We start from the raw sequence: 15,161 nt of genomic DNA on the forward strand, positions 1-15,161 counted from the left end.
TTTAGTGTAGAGGGGCTGTCTGTCATTCTGTTATTATGAGGTAGTTTGGTGTAGAGGGGCTGTCTGTCATTCTGTTATTATGAGGTAGTTTGGTGTAGAGGGGCTGTCTGTCATTCTGTTATTATGAGGTAGTTTAGTGTAGAGGGGCTGTCTGTCATTCTGTTATTATGAGGTAGTTTGGTGTAGAGGGCTGTCTGTCATTCTGTTATTATGAGGTAGTTTGGTGTAGAGGGGCTGTCTGTCATTCTGTTATTATGAGGTAGTTTAGTGTAGAGGGGCTGTCTGTCATTCTGTTATTATGAGGTAGTTTGGTGTAGAGGGGCTGTCTGTCATTCTGTTATTATGAGGTAGTTTAGTGTAGAGGGGCTGTCTGTCATTCTGTTATTATGAGGTAGTTTGGTGTAGAGGGGCTGTCTGTCATTCTGTTATTATGAGGTAGTTTGGTGTAGAGGGGCTGTCTGTCACTCTGTTATTATGCGGTAGTTTCGTGTAGAGGGGCTGTTACAATATTATGATGAACGTCACAATATCATGAGATATGACAGACTACCTACATCATCACAATTATACTCCCGAAGTAATAACCAACACTCTGTGCTTCTCTCTCTCTCTCACACACACACACACACACACACACACACACACACACACACACACACACACACACACACACACACACACACACACACACACACACACACACACACACACACACACACACACACACACACACACACACACACACACACACACACACACACACACACACACACACACACACACACACACACACACACACACACACCTCAATGAGTCCAACTGGCAGCAAACAGTGTAATGGCCTAACACGTTGGTGCTAATAACCCTCAGCTACTTGTCACAGAAAGACCATCCTAGCACAGACAGGCCAACAGAACTGAAATTAACACTTGTTAACTGATTATAAATCATTATCAAACAGTCATTAGTAAACAGTTTGCAAATCATCATACATCATTGGTTTATGTAATGTATGACACCACATATTATCTTAATGTAAAACGAACCATTTTTCCATACATCTACAGATAAGACATACTGCAGACTGTCAAATGACCGTCTGAATTCACTCCATCTATTCCTTTCTCCTAAATGCTACCTGTTTTTGGAGAAGATTGGTGCAATCAAGGACTGTACATTTTTCCATGTCACTGAATGACACCATAGTCCCTGTGCCCAAGAACACTAAGGTAACCTGTCTAAATGACTATCGCCTCGTAGCACTCACATCTGTAGCCATGAAATGCTGTGAAAGGCTGGTCATGGCTCACATCAACAACATCATCCCAGACACCCTGGACCCACTCCAATTCGCATACCGCCCAACAGATCCACAGATGACTCAATCTCTATTGCACTCCACACTGCCCTTTCCCACCTGGACAAGAGGAACACCTATGTGAGAATGCTGTTCATTGACTACAACGTAGTGCCCTCAAAACTCATCACTAAGCTAAGGACCCTGGGACTGAACACCTCCCTCTGCAACCGGATCCTGGACTTCCTGATGGGCCACCCGCAGGTGTTGAGGATAGGCAACAACACATCCATCACGCTGACCTTCAACACGGGGGCCCCTCAGGGATGCATGCTTAGTCCCCTCCTGTACTCCCTGTTCACCCACGACTGCATAGCCGTGCACAACTTCAACACCATCATTAAGTTTGCCGACCACACGACCTTGGTAGGCCTGATCACCTACGACGATGAGACAGCCTATAGGTAACTATTTTACTATTTAGCGGTCTTATGGCTTGGTGGTAGAAACTGTTCAAGGTCCTGTTGGTTCCAGACTTGGTGTATCGGTACAGCTTGCCGTGAGGGTAGCAGAGAGAACAGTCTATGACTTGGGTGGCTGGATACTTTGACAATTTTGAAGGCCTTCCTCTGACATTGCCTGGTATAGAAGTCCTGGGTGGCAGGGAGCTTGGCCCCAGTGATGTACTGGGCCGTACGCAGTACCCTCTGTAGTGCCTTGCGGTCAGATGCCAAACAGTTGCCATACCAAGCGGTGATGCAGCCAGTCAAGATGCTCTCAATGGTGCAACTGTATAACTTTTTGATGGTCTGAGGGCCCATGCCAAATCTTTTCAGCCTCCTGAGGGGGAAGAGGTGTTGTCGTGCCCTCTTCATGACTCTGTTGGTGTGTGTGGACCATGATAGATCCTTAGTGATGTGGACACCGAGGAACTTGAAGCGCTCAACCCGCTCCACTACAGCCCCATCGATGTGAATGGGGGCGTGCTCGGCCCTCCGTTTCCTGTAGTCCACAATCAGCTCCTTTGTCTTGCTGACGTTGAGAGAGAGGTTGTTGTCCTGGCACAACACTGCCAGGTCTCTGACCTCCTCCCTAAATAGCTACACGGACTATCTGCATTGACCCTTTTTGCACTAACTTTGACTCATCACATACGCTGCTGCTACTGTTTTTATCTGTCACTTATTCCGAGTTATATGTACATATCTACCTCAATGACCTCGTACCCCTGCACATCGACTCTGTACTGGTACCCCATGTATATAGCCAAGTTATCATTACTCATTGTGTATTTAGTATTACTTTTATTATTATGTGTTATTACTTTTCTATTATTTCTCTATTTCCTTTCTCTCTGCATTGTTGACAAGGACCTGTAAGTAAGCATTTCACTGTTAGTCTACACCTGTTTATGAATCGTGTGACGAATAACATTTGATTTGATTGATTTGATGACAGATCTCTCAGTAGCAGGAATTTTTCAGCTCGAAACGAAATAGTATTTTTCGTATGCATCTGAGCTGGGAACAAGCTGAAACACAGATTCACACACACTTGCACATAAGCACACATTTGCGCACACACACACACACACGTTGTAAACCTTGTTCTCAGGCTCTTGTGTTGAATCTTATCAGGTTTATATTTAGAGCTGGGCAGTAAGGTTCAGATGGTGTGACATATCACAGGTCACCTTCTCTCAACACACACACACACACACACACACACACACACACACACACACACAGGCACACCTCTGTGAAGGGTGAGAGAGAGGGGGAGGAGACAGACACGCTCATATCTGAAGTGCAGATTCTGTCACCAGTGAGATTTAATAAACCATTTAATTATCAGCCAAGCATCTGTACAAACACCCACATCCTCCACAGTCTGCCTGACAGACAAAGCTACACACACACACACACACACACACACACTCAGACATAACAACACACCTAGACATACACACAGAAGGTTGGCATAAACTGTGACCATAAATTGTCAGACTACGTAAGTGTCTACATAGTGTCTTTATTAAAGAGAGGTGTGTGTGTGTGTTGATTAATGAGCAGCACAGTGAGGATGTTTGTGTTAGACGTGTAACGCGGGCGGTGTGACAGGACAGAGGGGGGTTGTGGGTAAGATTGATGAAATGTATATCTAAGACTATTAGCCTGGTCTGTACAAGCCACCACTTCTACTGTAAAGACTGAGTCTGAGAGTGTGTGTGTGTGTGTGTGTGTGTGTTTGATATGAAGGTGACAGATGGAGCGTGTCACAGCGTCACTGTCACAAGCTGCCATGTTTACCCAGGAGGCATTGCTCAGAAGGTTTGATTTGACGAGAGTGAGCGACAAAAGGAGATCACATTACCCTCCTCAATCATCACCCTCAGATGGCTTCCTCTACGCCTCTCCCCATTTCTCTACTTCTCCCTCTATCCTTCTTTCTCTCCTACTTTTCCATGTCACGCATAAAACATAATAAACAGATTCCCTGTCTTGTTCACACACACCTTCCTGTGCATAGAGAGGGTGCTGACAGACGTATAGGTAGCAGCGTGAAGGAGACATGGAAAGGGGGGAGAAAAGAGGGGAGGAGGAGAGGAGGGAAGGAGAGACCTCCGCCTGACTACCAAATGCAAGATCAACAGAGATGAGCCTCACTTCCGAAAAACTAAAGAAACAGACAGAGGGAGGAAAGGAAGCAGGGGAAGGAGAAAAAGGAGTGAGAAACTAGGAGGACAAGAGATATATTGCAATGGGACAATAGGTCTCTTCTAGGAATGATAATCTCCTGCTCTCTCGCATTCATCTGTAGTGTCTCCTCTCTCCACAGCTCTCTGGACCTGTCTCTTTCACTCACTCGCTCTCTCTCACCCCCCCACCCCACCCAATTGTTCTTGAGCTACAAGAATGTACATTTGGATTAGTATAGCAACTTAACAAAACAATATTTACAGTTGGAGAGATAAGACAAAGAGGAAGCTGACTGGTTACGGATTCAGGGCTACTTCAACGCGTGACAGGAATGTTAGGTTAGAGTTGTTCTGGTTTTAATTTAATAGACTCTCAATCTGACTAACTACAGTGCTACTGAATGGTCTCACTGTCATCCTAGTCCCTACACACCCCCTCTCTCAGGGAAGTGTGTACGTCTCCCTAGTCCCTACACACTCCCTCTCTCAGGGAAGTGTGTACTAGGAATGGGCACAGTTATTCGAATATTCAAATATCCGAACAGATGTTAGTATTCGATTACTTGGGAGAGTAGATGAGGACGGAGGGCGCAGCAAAATAGCCTATATTAGCTAGCCTTGATATGTTAGCTAACTAGCAGGCTAACTTTGCTGGCTACTGTAGCTAGCTAGCTTCTTTACAACGATTTGATGCAACCACGACCGGCACTACCAGATGGTATAACCTATGGCAGCAACAAGTTTGTGTAACTAGCACGAGTTGGTTTAGCAACCTCCCTCCATGCCACACACAGCGTTACACTCCCGCCCCTCCCTCACCCCTCTGAAACAAGCAGAGCGCAGCGCACCTGCTCTATCCCGAGTCGCGCGAGCAAGTCTCCATTCAAAGTTTACCAAAAACGTTTTACATTTTTTTTCTTCGGATATCCGATCCCTAGTTTGTAGGTATCCCTATTCCCTAGGGTTTGCGTTAAATGCGGAAGACACATTTCGGTTGAATGCATTCAGTTGTGCAACTGACGAGGTATCCCCCTTTCCTTTCACTAGTGGTATTCAAAGTCACGGGCGAACAGCATTAGGGTCGCCAAAATAAAATACAAATAGAACAAAAAAATTAATAGTACAGATTATTGTAAGGCCCAGTATACAAAGTTTGAGAAAGATCATTTGAGGTGAAAAAATTTATAGAAAATGTATTTATATTTTCATTTTGATAAGAGAGGAAAAGGCAATTAATTGAAGGTTGTTTGTTGATGTACAAATCCAAATTTACCGATTTTAAGGTTGTCATTAGATTTGGGTTGGGGTCGCAAGAAACTCTTAGGGGGGAGAAAATGGAGTCCCCAGAAATTATAGCGGAAAAAATGCGCTGAAAAAGTTTGAATACCCCTGACCTACACACACTCTCTACCCACACACACTTTCTACCTAACTACACACACACTCTACCTACACACACACACACACACACACTACCTACACACACACACTCTACCTACCAGCCTAGTAGTTTAAAATATACAGTGGGGAGAACAAGTATTTGATTCACTGCCGATTTTGCAGGTTTTCCTACTTACAAAGCATGTAGAGGTCTGTAATTTTTATCATAGGTACACTTCAACTGTGAGAGACGGAATCTAAAACAAAAATCCAGAAAATCACATTGTATGATTTTTAAGTAATTTATTTGCATTTTATTGCATGACATAAGTATTTGATACATCAGAAAAGCAGAACTTAATATTTGGTATGGAAACGTTTGTTTGCAATTACAGAGATCATACGTTTCCTGTAGGTCTTGACCAGGTTTGCACACACTGCAGCAGGGATTTTGGCCCACTCCTCCATACAGACCTTCTCCAGATCCTTCAGGTTTTGGGGCTGTCACTGGGCAATACGGACATTCAGCTCCCTCCAAATACTTTTTATTGGGTTCAGGTCTGGAGACTGGCTAGGCCACTCCAGGACCTTGAGATGCTTCTTACGGAGCCACTCCTTAGTTGCCCTGGCTGTGTGTTTCGGGTCGTTGTCATGCTGGAAGACCCAGCCACGACCCATCTTCAATGCTCTTACTGAGGGAAGGAGATTGTTGGCCAAGATCTCGCGATACATGGCCCCAACCATCCTCCCCTCAATACGGTGCAGTCGTCCTGTCCCCTTTGCAGAAAAGCATCCCCAAAGAATGATTTTCCACCTCCATGCTTCACGGTTGGGATGGTGTTCTTGGGGTTGTACTCATCCTTCTTCTTCCTCCAAACACGGCGAGTGGAGTTTAGACCAAAAAGCTCTATTTTTGTCTCATCAGACCACATGACCTTCTCCCATTCCTCCTCTGGATCATCCAGATGGTCATTGGCAAACTTCAGACGGGCCTGGACATTTGCTGGCTTGAGCAGGGGGACCTTGCGTGCGCTGCAGGATTTTAATCCATGACGGCGTAGTGTGTTACTAATGGTTTTCTTTGAGACTGTGGTCCCAGCTCTCTTCAGGTCATTGACCAGGTCCTGCCGTGTAGTTCTGGGCTGATCCCTCACCTTCCTCATGATCATTGATGCCCCACGAGTTGAGATCTTGCATGGAGCCCCAGACAGAGGGGGAATGACCGTCATCTTGAACTTCTTCCATTTTCTAATAATTGCGCCAACAGTTGTTGCCTTCTCACCAAGCTGCTTGCCTATTGTCCTGTAGCCCATCCCAGCCTTGTGCAGGTCTACAATTGTATCCCTGATGTCCTTACACAGCTCTCTGGTCTTGGCCATTGTGGAGCGGTTGGAGTCTGTTTGATTGAGTGTGTGGACAGGTGTCTTTTATACAGGTAACGAGTTCAAACAGGTGCAGTTAATACAGGTAATGAGTGGAGAACAGGAGGGCTTCTTAAAGAAAAACTAACAGGTCTGTGAGAGCCGGAATTCTTACTGGTTGGTAGGTGATCAAATACTTATGTCATGCAATAAAATGTAAATTAAGTACTTAAAAATCATACAATGTGATTTTCTGGATTTTTGTTTTAGATTCAGTCTCTCACAGTTGAAGTGTACCTATGATAAAAATTACAGACCTCTACATGCTTTGTATGTAGGGAAACCTGCAAAATCGGCAGTGTATCAAATACTTGTTCTCCCCACTGTATATATATATATATATTTGTTGTGTTTATATAATTTTTGTCCTCAGGGTACCATTGCATAATAACCATAAATACAATGTAAATAAAAAACTGTTCAGGATGAAGTGTGCATAGTACAGTTACAGTGAACACATCCTGAGCTAAACAGTTACAGTGAACACATCCTGAGCTAAACAGTTACAGTGAACATCCTGAGGTAAACAGTTACAGTGAACACACCCTGAGGTAAACAGTTACAATGAACACAATCTTCTTTGGCACTCTGTCCGTCCTCTCCGTATGGTAACCCTGATCTCTCTGTCTATCCCAACACAGTCCATCAGTACACATTCCTCTTCATACACACATTCTGAGACACAATGGAGTTTACAGGCTGTAACCCTGCCTGCTATCTGCAGACTATCTGTCTCACAGACAAATTAACTCCACTAAATCTAGCAGACTGAGACGGAGTGTGTTCATTATGAGCCGTTCTCAAATGACAGTTATACAACCACTTAGAATGACACACAATTTAACAAGCCTAAGGTTGAAATGTAATCTGTAGAATTTGACTGTGTTCTACAGAATGTCTCCAACTGACACTACACTGGGGTCTGCACACACACACTCAATAATGATCACAGATATGTAATAAAGAATGACTATGCCAACCCAGTGTGTCTGCAACGCTTGTGTGTCTGCAGTGCTGAAGAAGCCCTCAGTGTGTGTGTGTGTGTGTGTGTGTGTGAGTGAGTGAGTGTGAGTGAGTGAGATGTGTGTGTGTGAGTGAGTGAGAGAGACGTGTGTGTGTGTGTGTGTGTGTGTGTGAGTGAGAGACACACAGAGGGATGAGAGGAGGGAAAGATCTTTCTCCAGGAAAACACCAGACAGCTTAATTACCTCCACCTGTGCGCAGACAAAGAAACACACCCTCCAATCTTTGCTCTGCTACACCCTGGTTCCCACGGTAACACTATAGAACCCACCTTAAAGACACACACACAGTCCCCCCCGCCCCACACAAGGGGAGGAGAAGGAGCAGGAGGAGTAAGGATAAGATGAGGAGGAGGAGAAGAGGAGGAGGGAAAGGAAGAGGTGGATGGATGGATGGTAGAGGAGGAATTGGTAAGGCAAGAAGAAGAACAGATGTACTCACATCCAGTGAGTCCTCATTGACGATGATGAGGGACATGCCGTGGGACACTAGACGACAGGAGTAACCTAAGACAGAGAATACAATCTCAGCTACAGCATAGAAACACACATCAAGTAAACGCCATCTCACTCTCCCTCCATCTCACGCTCTCCCTCCATCTCACGCTCTCCCTCCATCTCATGCTCTCCCTCCATCTCACACCATCTCCCTCCATCTCACACTCTCCCTCCATCTCACACCATCTCACACTCTCCCTCCATCTCCCACCATCTCACACTCTCCCACTCTCCCTCCATCTCACACTCTCCCTCCATCTCACACTCTCCCTCCATCTCACACCATCTCCCTCCATCTCACACCATCTCCCTCCATCTCACACCATCTCCCTCCATCTCCCTCACTCTCCCTCCCTCTCCCTCACTCTCCCTCCATCTCACACACTCTCCCTCCATCTCACACTCTCCCTCCATCTCACACTCTCCCTCCATCTCACACTCTCCCTCCATCTCACACTCTCCCTCCATCTCACACTCTCCCTCCATCTCACACTCTCCCTCCATCTCACACTCTCCCTCCATCTCACACTCTCCCTCCATCTCACACTCTCCCTCCATCTCACCTATGTTGATGGCGGTCTCCTGTTTGTCTCCAGTGAGGACCCAGATCTTGATGTCGGCCTTCATCAGTGTAGCGATGGTCTCAGGGACCCCCGCCTGGAGACGGTCCTCTATAGCTGTGGCCCCCAACAACAACAGGTCCTACAGAGAGAGAGAGACAGAGACAGACAGACAGACAGAGAGAATTGATGACAGAATGGGTGGGTATAGACTAAGAGAGAGACAAATACATTCAGAAAATGCCTTTCTGGACAAAATACAACTTTGAGGAGTTTGGTGGTTCAATGTGTTGTGAGGAAATCTTAGAAGCTACAACCAAGTTGGAGAGACAGGCTGGCAGCAGCAGCATACGACAGGGTAAGAAGAGGTGTGCATCATGTTAAAACTCTGTATGTGGATCAAGCAGCAGCATAGGGAAAGTCTGTTACTGTTTCCCAAACATTTATTTTTAACTCTATTAAAACACGCAAATACACTCATTAGAGATGCGCACACATGCATGCTCATGTGTACACACACACTCCCCCCAGTTGGTAACGGTGCAGTGTTGTGGACTCCAGTTTTACGGGGCTCTTGGCAGTCTGGTGAGGGTAATTATCCCTGTGGTCTTCCAGTCTACCTCTCTCTTTTATCCCATCACCTTCCCTCTCCTCGACTCTGGGCCGTCTTTCAAAACCCCTCTCTTTATTGGAGTACTACCTGAGAAATAGCCAAACAAAGAAAGCACTGGTGTCCATGTTCCAGCCTAATGGCCAGTCTTAATATACTCACACTCAGAATACATTTTCTGCCAACAGCTGCCATGTCCAGTCTCTTAATGACCACAGGCATCATCATGTCCAGATGTATACTAGAGCTGTCCTCTGTCTGTACAGCTTAGGGGAGTGACTGACTGAGGTTAGCACACACTGCCTCTTCAGTACTGAGAGGTCATTATATCCGCTACAGTGGATCAGTGGGACCACTCTGCCCTCTGCAGGACAAATAACCCACCAGCCCAGCAACACATTGACTGAAGGGGATGGGGTGAGAGGTCATCACTCTCCACCAAGCAGCAACACATGTATGAGAGGTCATCACTATCTTACCAACCCACCAGCCCAGCAACACACTACTGAAGGGGACGGTAGCGGTCATCACTCTCTTACCAACCCACCAGCCCAGCAACACATTACTGAAGGGACTACACTGAAGATGAAGTCATCACTATCTTACCAACCCACCAGCCCAGCAACACACTGACTGAAGGGGACAGGGTGAGAGGTCATCACTATCTTACCAACCCACCAGCCAAGCAACACACTGACTGAAGGGGATGGGGTGAGAGGTCATCACTCTCTTACCAACCCACCAGCCCAGCAACACACTGACTGAAGGGGATGGGGTGAGAGGTCATCACTATCTTACCAACCCACCAACACACTGACTGAAGGGGACGGGGTGAGAGGTCATCACTATCTTACCAACCCACCAGCCCAGCAACACACTGACTGAAGGGGATGGGGTGAGAGGTCATCACTATCTTACCAACCCACCAGCCCAGCAACACACTGACTGAAGGGGACGGGGTGAGAGGTCATCACTATCTTACCAACCCACCAGCCAAGCAACACACTGACTGAAGGGGGCGGGGTGAGAGGTGATCACTATCTTGCCACGCTAGAGAGTACAGAGGTATGGCTTTACAGTATCGAACTAGAAATGCAATGCTAACCACTAGCCCCAACCTTAACCCTTACCTTCTCCAGTAGTTCGTAGCAGTCCTCTAGTTTCTGGGCCCGGTCTTTAATGATAGTGCTAATCCGGGTGTACTCCTTCAGCCACTCCTGGTACACCCCCTCTTCCAGATCAACATAGGCAAAACACAGAGTCCGCAGACCTGTGGGGGACAGGGTCATGTATGAATCAAGTCAGGGATGGGCAACTGGCCCCCCTTTTGTAGGCTACATTTTTGGAACTCAGCCAGGGTCTCAATTTACTGTTGAGAGTTAGAATAGTAGAATACAAAAGGTGCCATTTTGAAATTTGGTTGTACATCAGCAGTTTTTCTCTTATGTCAATCACTGACAGTCACTCAATTAGCCCATGTCAGCAATTTTTGTTTTGCTTTGTAAGTTAGTCTAGCCAGCTATCTAAACTTGTGGTAATCATGGTCGAATTACAGACCTGGGGGGGGCCCCATTAATTTTGTTAGTCACTCTCAAACATTTCTCTCCACCCCATGGCAAAATTAGTAGAATTGCAGGAAATTAAAACTCGCAGGAATTTAACTCTAAAATAGGGCTGTCTCTGACTAAAAACTATGCTGGTCGACCGAGAGCAGTCTGTTCTTTCGACCAACCTTTCGACCAACGTGTATTTTTCCATACATAGACACATCCTATGTTTAAATAAAATCAACTATATGTAGGCTACTGAGCTTGTCTGATGCTTTAAGCACTGCGATTAAAAATGAAGACACACAAATTACTAAAGAGGGAGCCAGAGACCAATATAGCCTAACCAGAAGAAGAAAAACCTGTTCCAGAGCCGTCCCTCCTCCCTCCTCCCGCTGCTGCTGGCCTTCGCAGATTCTGCCATTATGCTCCTGAAGTTGTCGGTAATAGGCTACAACAGCTGTCGACAACCTTTTCCATTCTATTGCCATTGCCAATATGTAAAAATAGCCTACATGAAGCCAACAAATAAAAACATTGCAGCCCGCAGGTAGAAAATATCCTGATAAAAATAAATATCCTACAAATCACATTGGTTATGCATGGCCTGTCTGCAAGGAACTTGAAACATTGTATCAACTATTCACTTTTTTTTGGGGGGGGGGGGGGTAGAGCAGCTTAATATTGCAGATAGATTGTAACTTCCATCAATGTAATTGTCTGCATCACTTCCAATCCCCCATGTTTTATACATACACACACACACACACACACACACACACACACACACACACACACACACACACACACACACACACACACACACACACACACACACACACAACCCCACACCCCCACACACACACACACACACACACACACACACACACACACACACACACACACATATATACAGTGGGGGGAAAAAAGTATTTAGTCAGCCACCAAATTGTGCAAGTTCTCCCACTTAAAAAGATGAGAGGCCTGTAATTTTCATCATAGGTACACGTCAACTATGACAGACAAAATTTGATTTTTTTTCTCCAGAAAATCACATTGTAGGATTTTTTATGAATTTATTTGCAAATTATGGTGGAAAATAAGTATTTGGTCAATAACAAAAGTTTCTCAATACTTTGTTATATACCCTTTGTTGGCAATGACACAGGTCAAACGTTTTCTGTAAGTCTTCACAAGGTTTTCACACACTGTTGCTGGTATTTTGGCCCATTCCTCCATGCAGATCTCCTCTAGAGCAGTGATGTTTTGGGGCTGTCGCTGGGCAACACGGACTTTCAACTCCCTCCAAAGATTTTCTATGGGGTTGAGATCTGGAGACTGGCTAGGCCACTCCAGGACCTTGAAATGCTTCTTACGAAGCCACTCCTTCCGTTGCCCGGGCGGTGTGTTTGGGATCATTGTCATGCTGAAAGACCCAGACACGTTTCATCTTCAATGCCCTTGCTGATGGAAGGAGGTTTTCACTCAAAATCTCACGATACATGGCCCCATTCATTCTTTCCTTTACACGGATCAGTCGTCCTGGTCCCTTTGCAGAAAAACAGCCCCAAAGCATGATGTTTCCACCCCCATGCTTCACAGTAGGTATGGTGTTCTTTGGATGCAACTCAGCATTCTTTGTCCTCCAAACACGACGAGTTGAGTTTTTACCAAAAAGTTATATTTTGGTTTCATCTGACCATATGACATTCTCCCAATCCTCTTCTGGATCATCCAAATGCACTATAGCAAACTTCAGACGGGCCTGTACATGTACTGGCTTAAGCAGGGGGACACGTCTGGCACTGCAGGATTTGAGTCCCTGACGGCGTAGTGTGTTACTGATGGTAGGCTTTGTTACTTTGGTCCCAGCACTCTGCAGGTCATTCACTAGGTCCCCCCGTGTGGTTCTGGGATTTTTGCTCACCGTTCTTGTGATCATTTTGACCCCACGGGGTGAGATCTTGCGTGGAGCCCCAGATCGAGGGAGATTATCAGTGGTCTTGTATGTCTTCCATTTCCTAATAATTGCTCCCACAGTTGATTTCTTCAAACCAAGCTGCTTACCTATTGCAGATTCAGTCTTCCCAGCCTGGTGCAGGTCTACAATTTTGTTTCTGGTGTCCTTTGACAGCTCTTTGGTCTTGGCCATAGTGGAGTTTGGAGTGTGACTGTTTGAGGTTGTGGACAGGTGTCTTTTATACTGAAAACAAGTTCAAACAGGTGCCATTAATACAGGTAACGAGTGGAGGACAGAGGAGCCTCTTAAAGAAGAAGTTACAGGTCTGTGAGAGCCAGAAATCTTGCTTGTTTGTAGGTGACCAAATACTTATTTTCCACCATAATTTGCAAATAAATTCATAAAAAATCCTACAATGTGATTTTCTGGATTTTTTTTCTCTCAATTTGTCTGTCATAGTTGACGTGTACCTATGATGAAAATTACAGGCCTCTCTCATCTTTTTAAGTGGGAGAACTTGCACAATTGGTGGCTGACTAAATACTTTTTTTCCCCACTGTAGGTTGTGCACTCTGCAAACAACGCGTCCACTCCTACAACGACAAGACTGTAATAATAATAATAATATATTGAATGAATTAACAGAAATTACCGTAACCAAACAAACATTGTAGATGATAAATGATGGTAATTAAGGGTAAATGTACTACTGGTGATACAGGTGTCATCCCAGAGGCCTCCGCAATGGATTAGTCCACTCAGACAGGCGTGAGTCAGCCAGGTGTCTCGGTCAGCCAGGTGTCTCGTGTGCCACACATGTTTTTTATACATTTGCCATTGCACTACTAAAACAATCTTGGTCGACCAACAGCCTATCGACCAAACAATCGACCAGTCGACTAAATGGGGTCAGCCCTACTCTAAAATGTTTGTATTTTCTCCGCTGTCAAAAGGGGAGCTGCTAAAATGTTTTGCTCGCAAGGTGAGGGCCCCCAAAAGGCTAATGCCGGTTCGGACTGCATGTGGGTATGGCTGTGGGTAGCAGACCCGCGAGCCACTGTGGCCCCTCATGATGAGTTCTGATTTTTGCGGCCCCTACCCCCCATCAAAGTTGCCCATCCCTGAATTAAGCAGTAATAATGTAGATCAAGTAAAAGGGAAAAATGTATCTGGCAGAGAAAAATATGGTAAATAGGAAAAAGATGGGAGGAAAATATATGACCAAGACCAGGACATATAAAAAGAGAAAGGCCGTACCCTCGGTGGCGAACTGTTCCAGATGTGCGATGGTCAGCTCTTTGTACTGAGACGCATCAGTGAGACGCTCAAAGATCACATTATCCTGAAACAAACGCCATGACATCATCAACATGCGGCGTTTCATCATCATTATGCGCAAAGACACTATGGGAATAAACTGTTGTGCATTCAATGACTGGGGGTATACTCACTGCTCCCTTGCAGTAAAGACGCAGTTTACCATCGGGGGTTCGGACCACTACAGACATGCGCTTACGGTTACTGTAGAAATGAGAGACTGTTAAGTGTCTGTGAATGTGTGTGTCGTGAATAAGTGTGTGTGTCATTTTATTTACCTTGAAAACTCCAGCACATTCAGCAACTCAAAGCTCTTCTCCTTCCCCCTCTGAAAGACACAAACAAATACCAAGAATGAAAACACAAGAGGATGAGTATTTACCTTTCTTCAAATGGTCTCTCAAACCCACACTTACTGCTTCAATGATAACTGAGCCAGGAGTTCTTGCTGTGAAAACGAAGCCCAGACCTTTGGCTCCTTTCACCAGAGCTCCTTCATCTGAGGAAAGAAAAAACAAAAACATGCATTGCACATATTAGTAAGTTTTGAGTTGTGATTGGCTCTAAGGTGTAGTAGCTAGGATGTGATTGGTCCTATTGTCTAGTAGCTGAGTTATGATTGGCTCTAAGGTGTATAAGCCGTTTAGTGATAGGCTGTCTACCTGGCGAGGAGGCCTGGTAGATAAGTTGGTCCTCCTCTCTCTCTGGGACCACCGTGTGACACACCGCCATCATCGTCAGAAACTCACAGATTTGGGCAGAGGTCGGCTGGGGGGGGAGAGAGATATACACGGCCTAGTGTCATTCTCATTCAGTATAAGAATTATCATTAGAGAAGAACTCAGGAGCTC

At 45.4% G+C, this 15,161-nt stretch overlaps 1 protein-coding gene across 7 annotated transcripts in view; it reads right to left on the reverse strand.

Annotated features, from left to right (window-relative positions):
- Positions 1-15,161, reverse strand: part of atp8a2 (ATPase phospholipid transporting 8A2) — a 61,948-nt gene that overhangs the window by 21,249 nt on the left and 25,538 nt on the right. For all 7 annotated transcript variants that reach the window (XM_041861745.2, XM_041861749.1, XM_041861747.1 and 4 more), the window contains 8 exons: positions 14,973-15,078; positions 14,727-14,809; positions 14,589-14,638; positions 14,445-14,514; positions 14,251-14,335; positions 10,617-10,756; positions 8,880-9,018; positions 8,261-8,325 (listed from right to left, as the gene is read on the reverse strand). In XM_041861745.2, the coding sequence (XP_041717679.1) occupies positions 8,261-8,325; positions 8,880-9,018; positions 10,617-10,756; positions 14,251-14,335; positions 14,445-14,514; positions 14,589-14,638; positions 14,727-14,809; positions 14,973-15,078 (738 nt within the window). The remainder of the gene's footprint in view (positions 1-8,260; positions 8,326-8,879; positions 9,019-10,616; positions 10,757-14,250; positions 14,336-14,444; positions 14,515-14,588; positions 14,639-14,726; positions 14,810-14,972; positions 15,079-15,161) is intronic.

This window comes from Coregonus clupeaformis, chromosome 34 (genome assembly GCF_020615455.1).
Source record: "Coregonus clupeaformis isolate EN_2021a chromosome 34, ASM2061545v1, whole genome shotgun sequence".
NCBI lineage: Eukaryota > Metazoa > Chordata > Actinopteri > Salmoniformes > Salmonidae > Coregonus > Coregonus clupeaformis.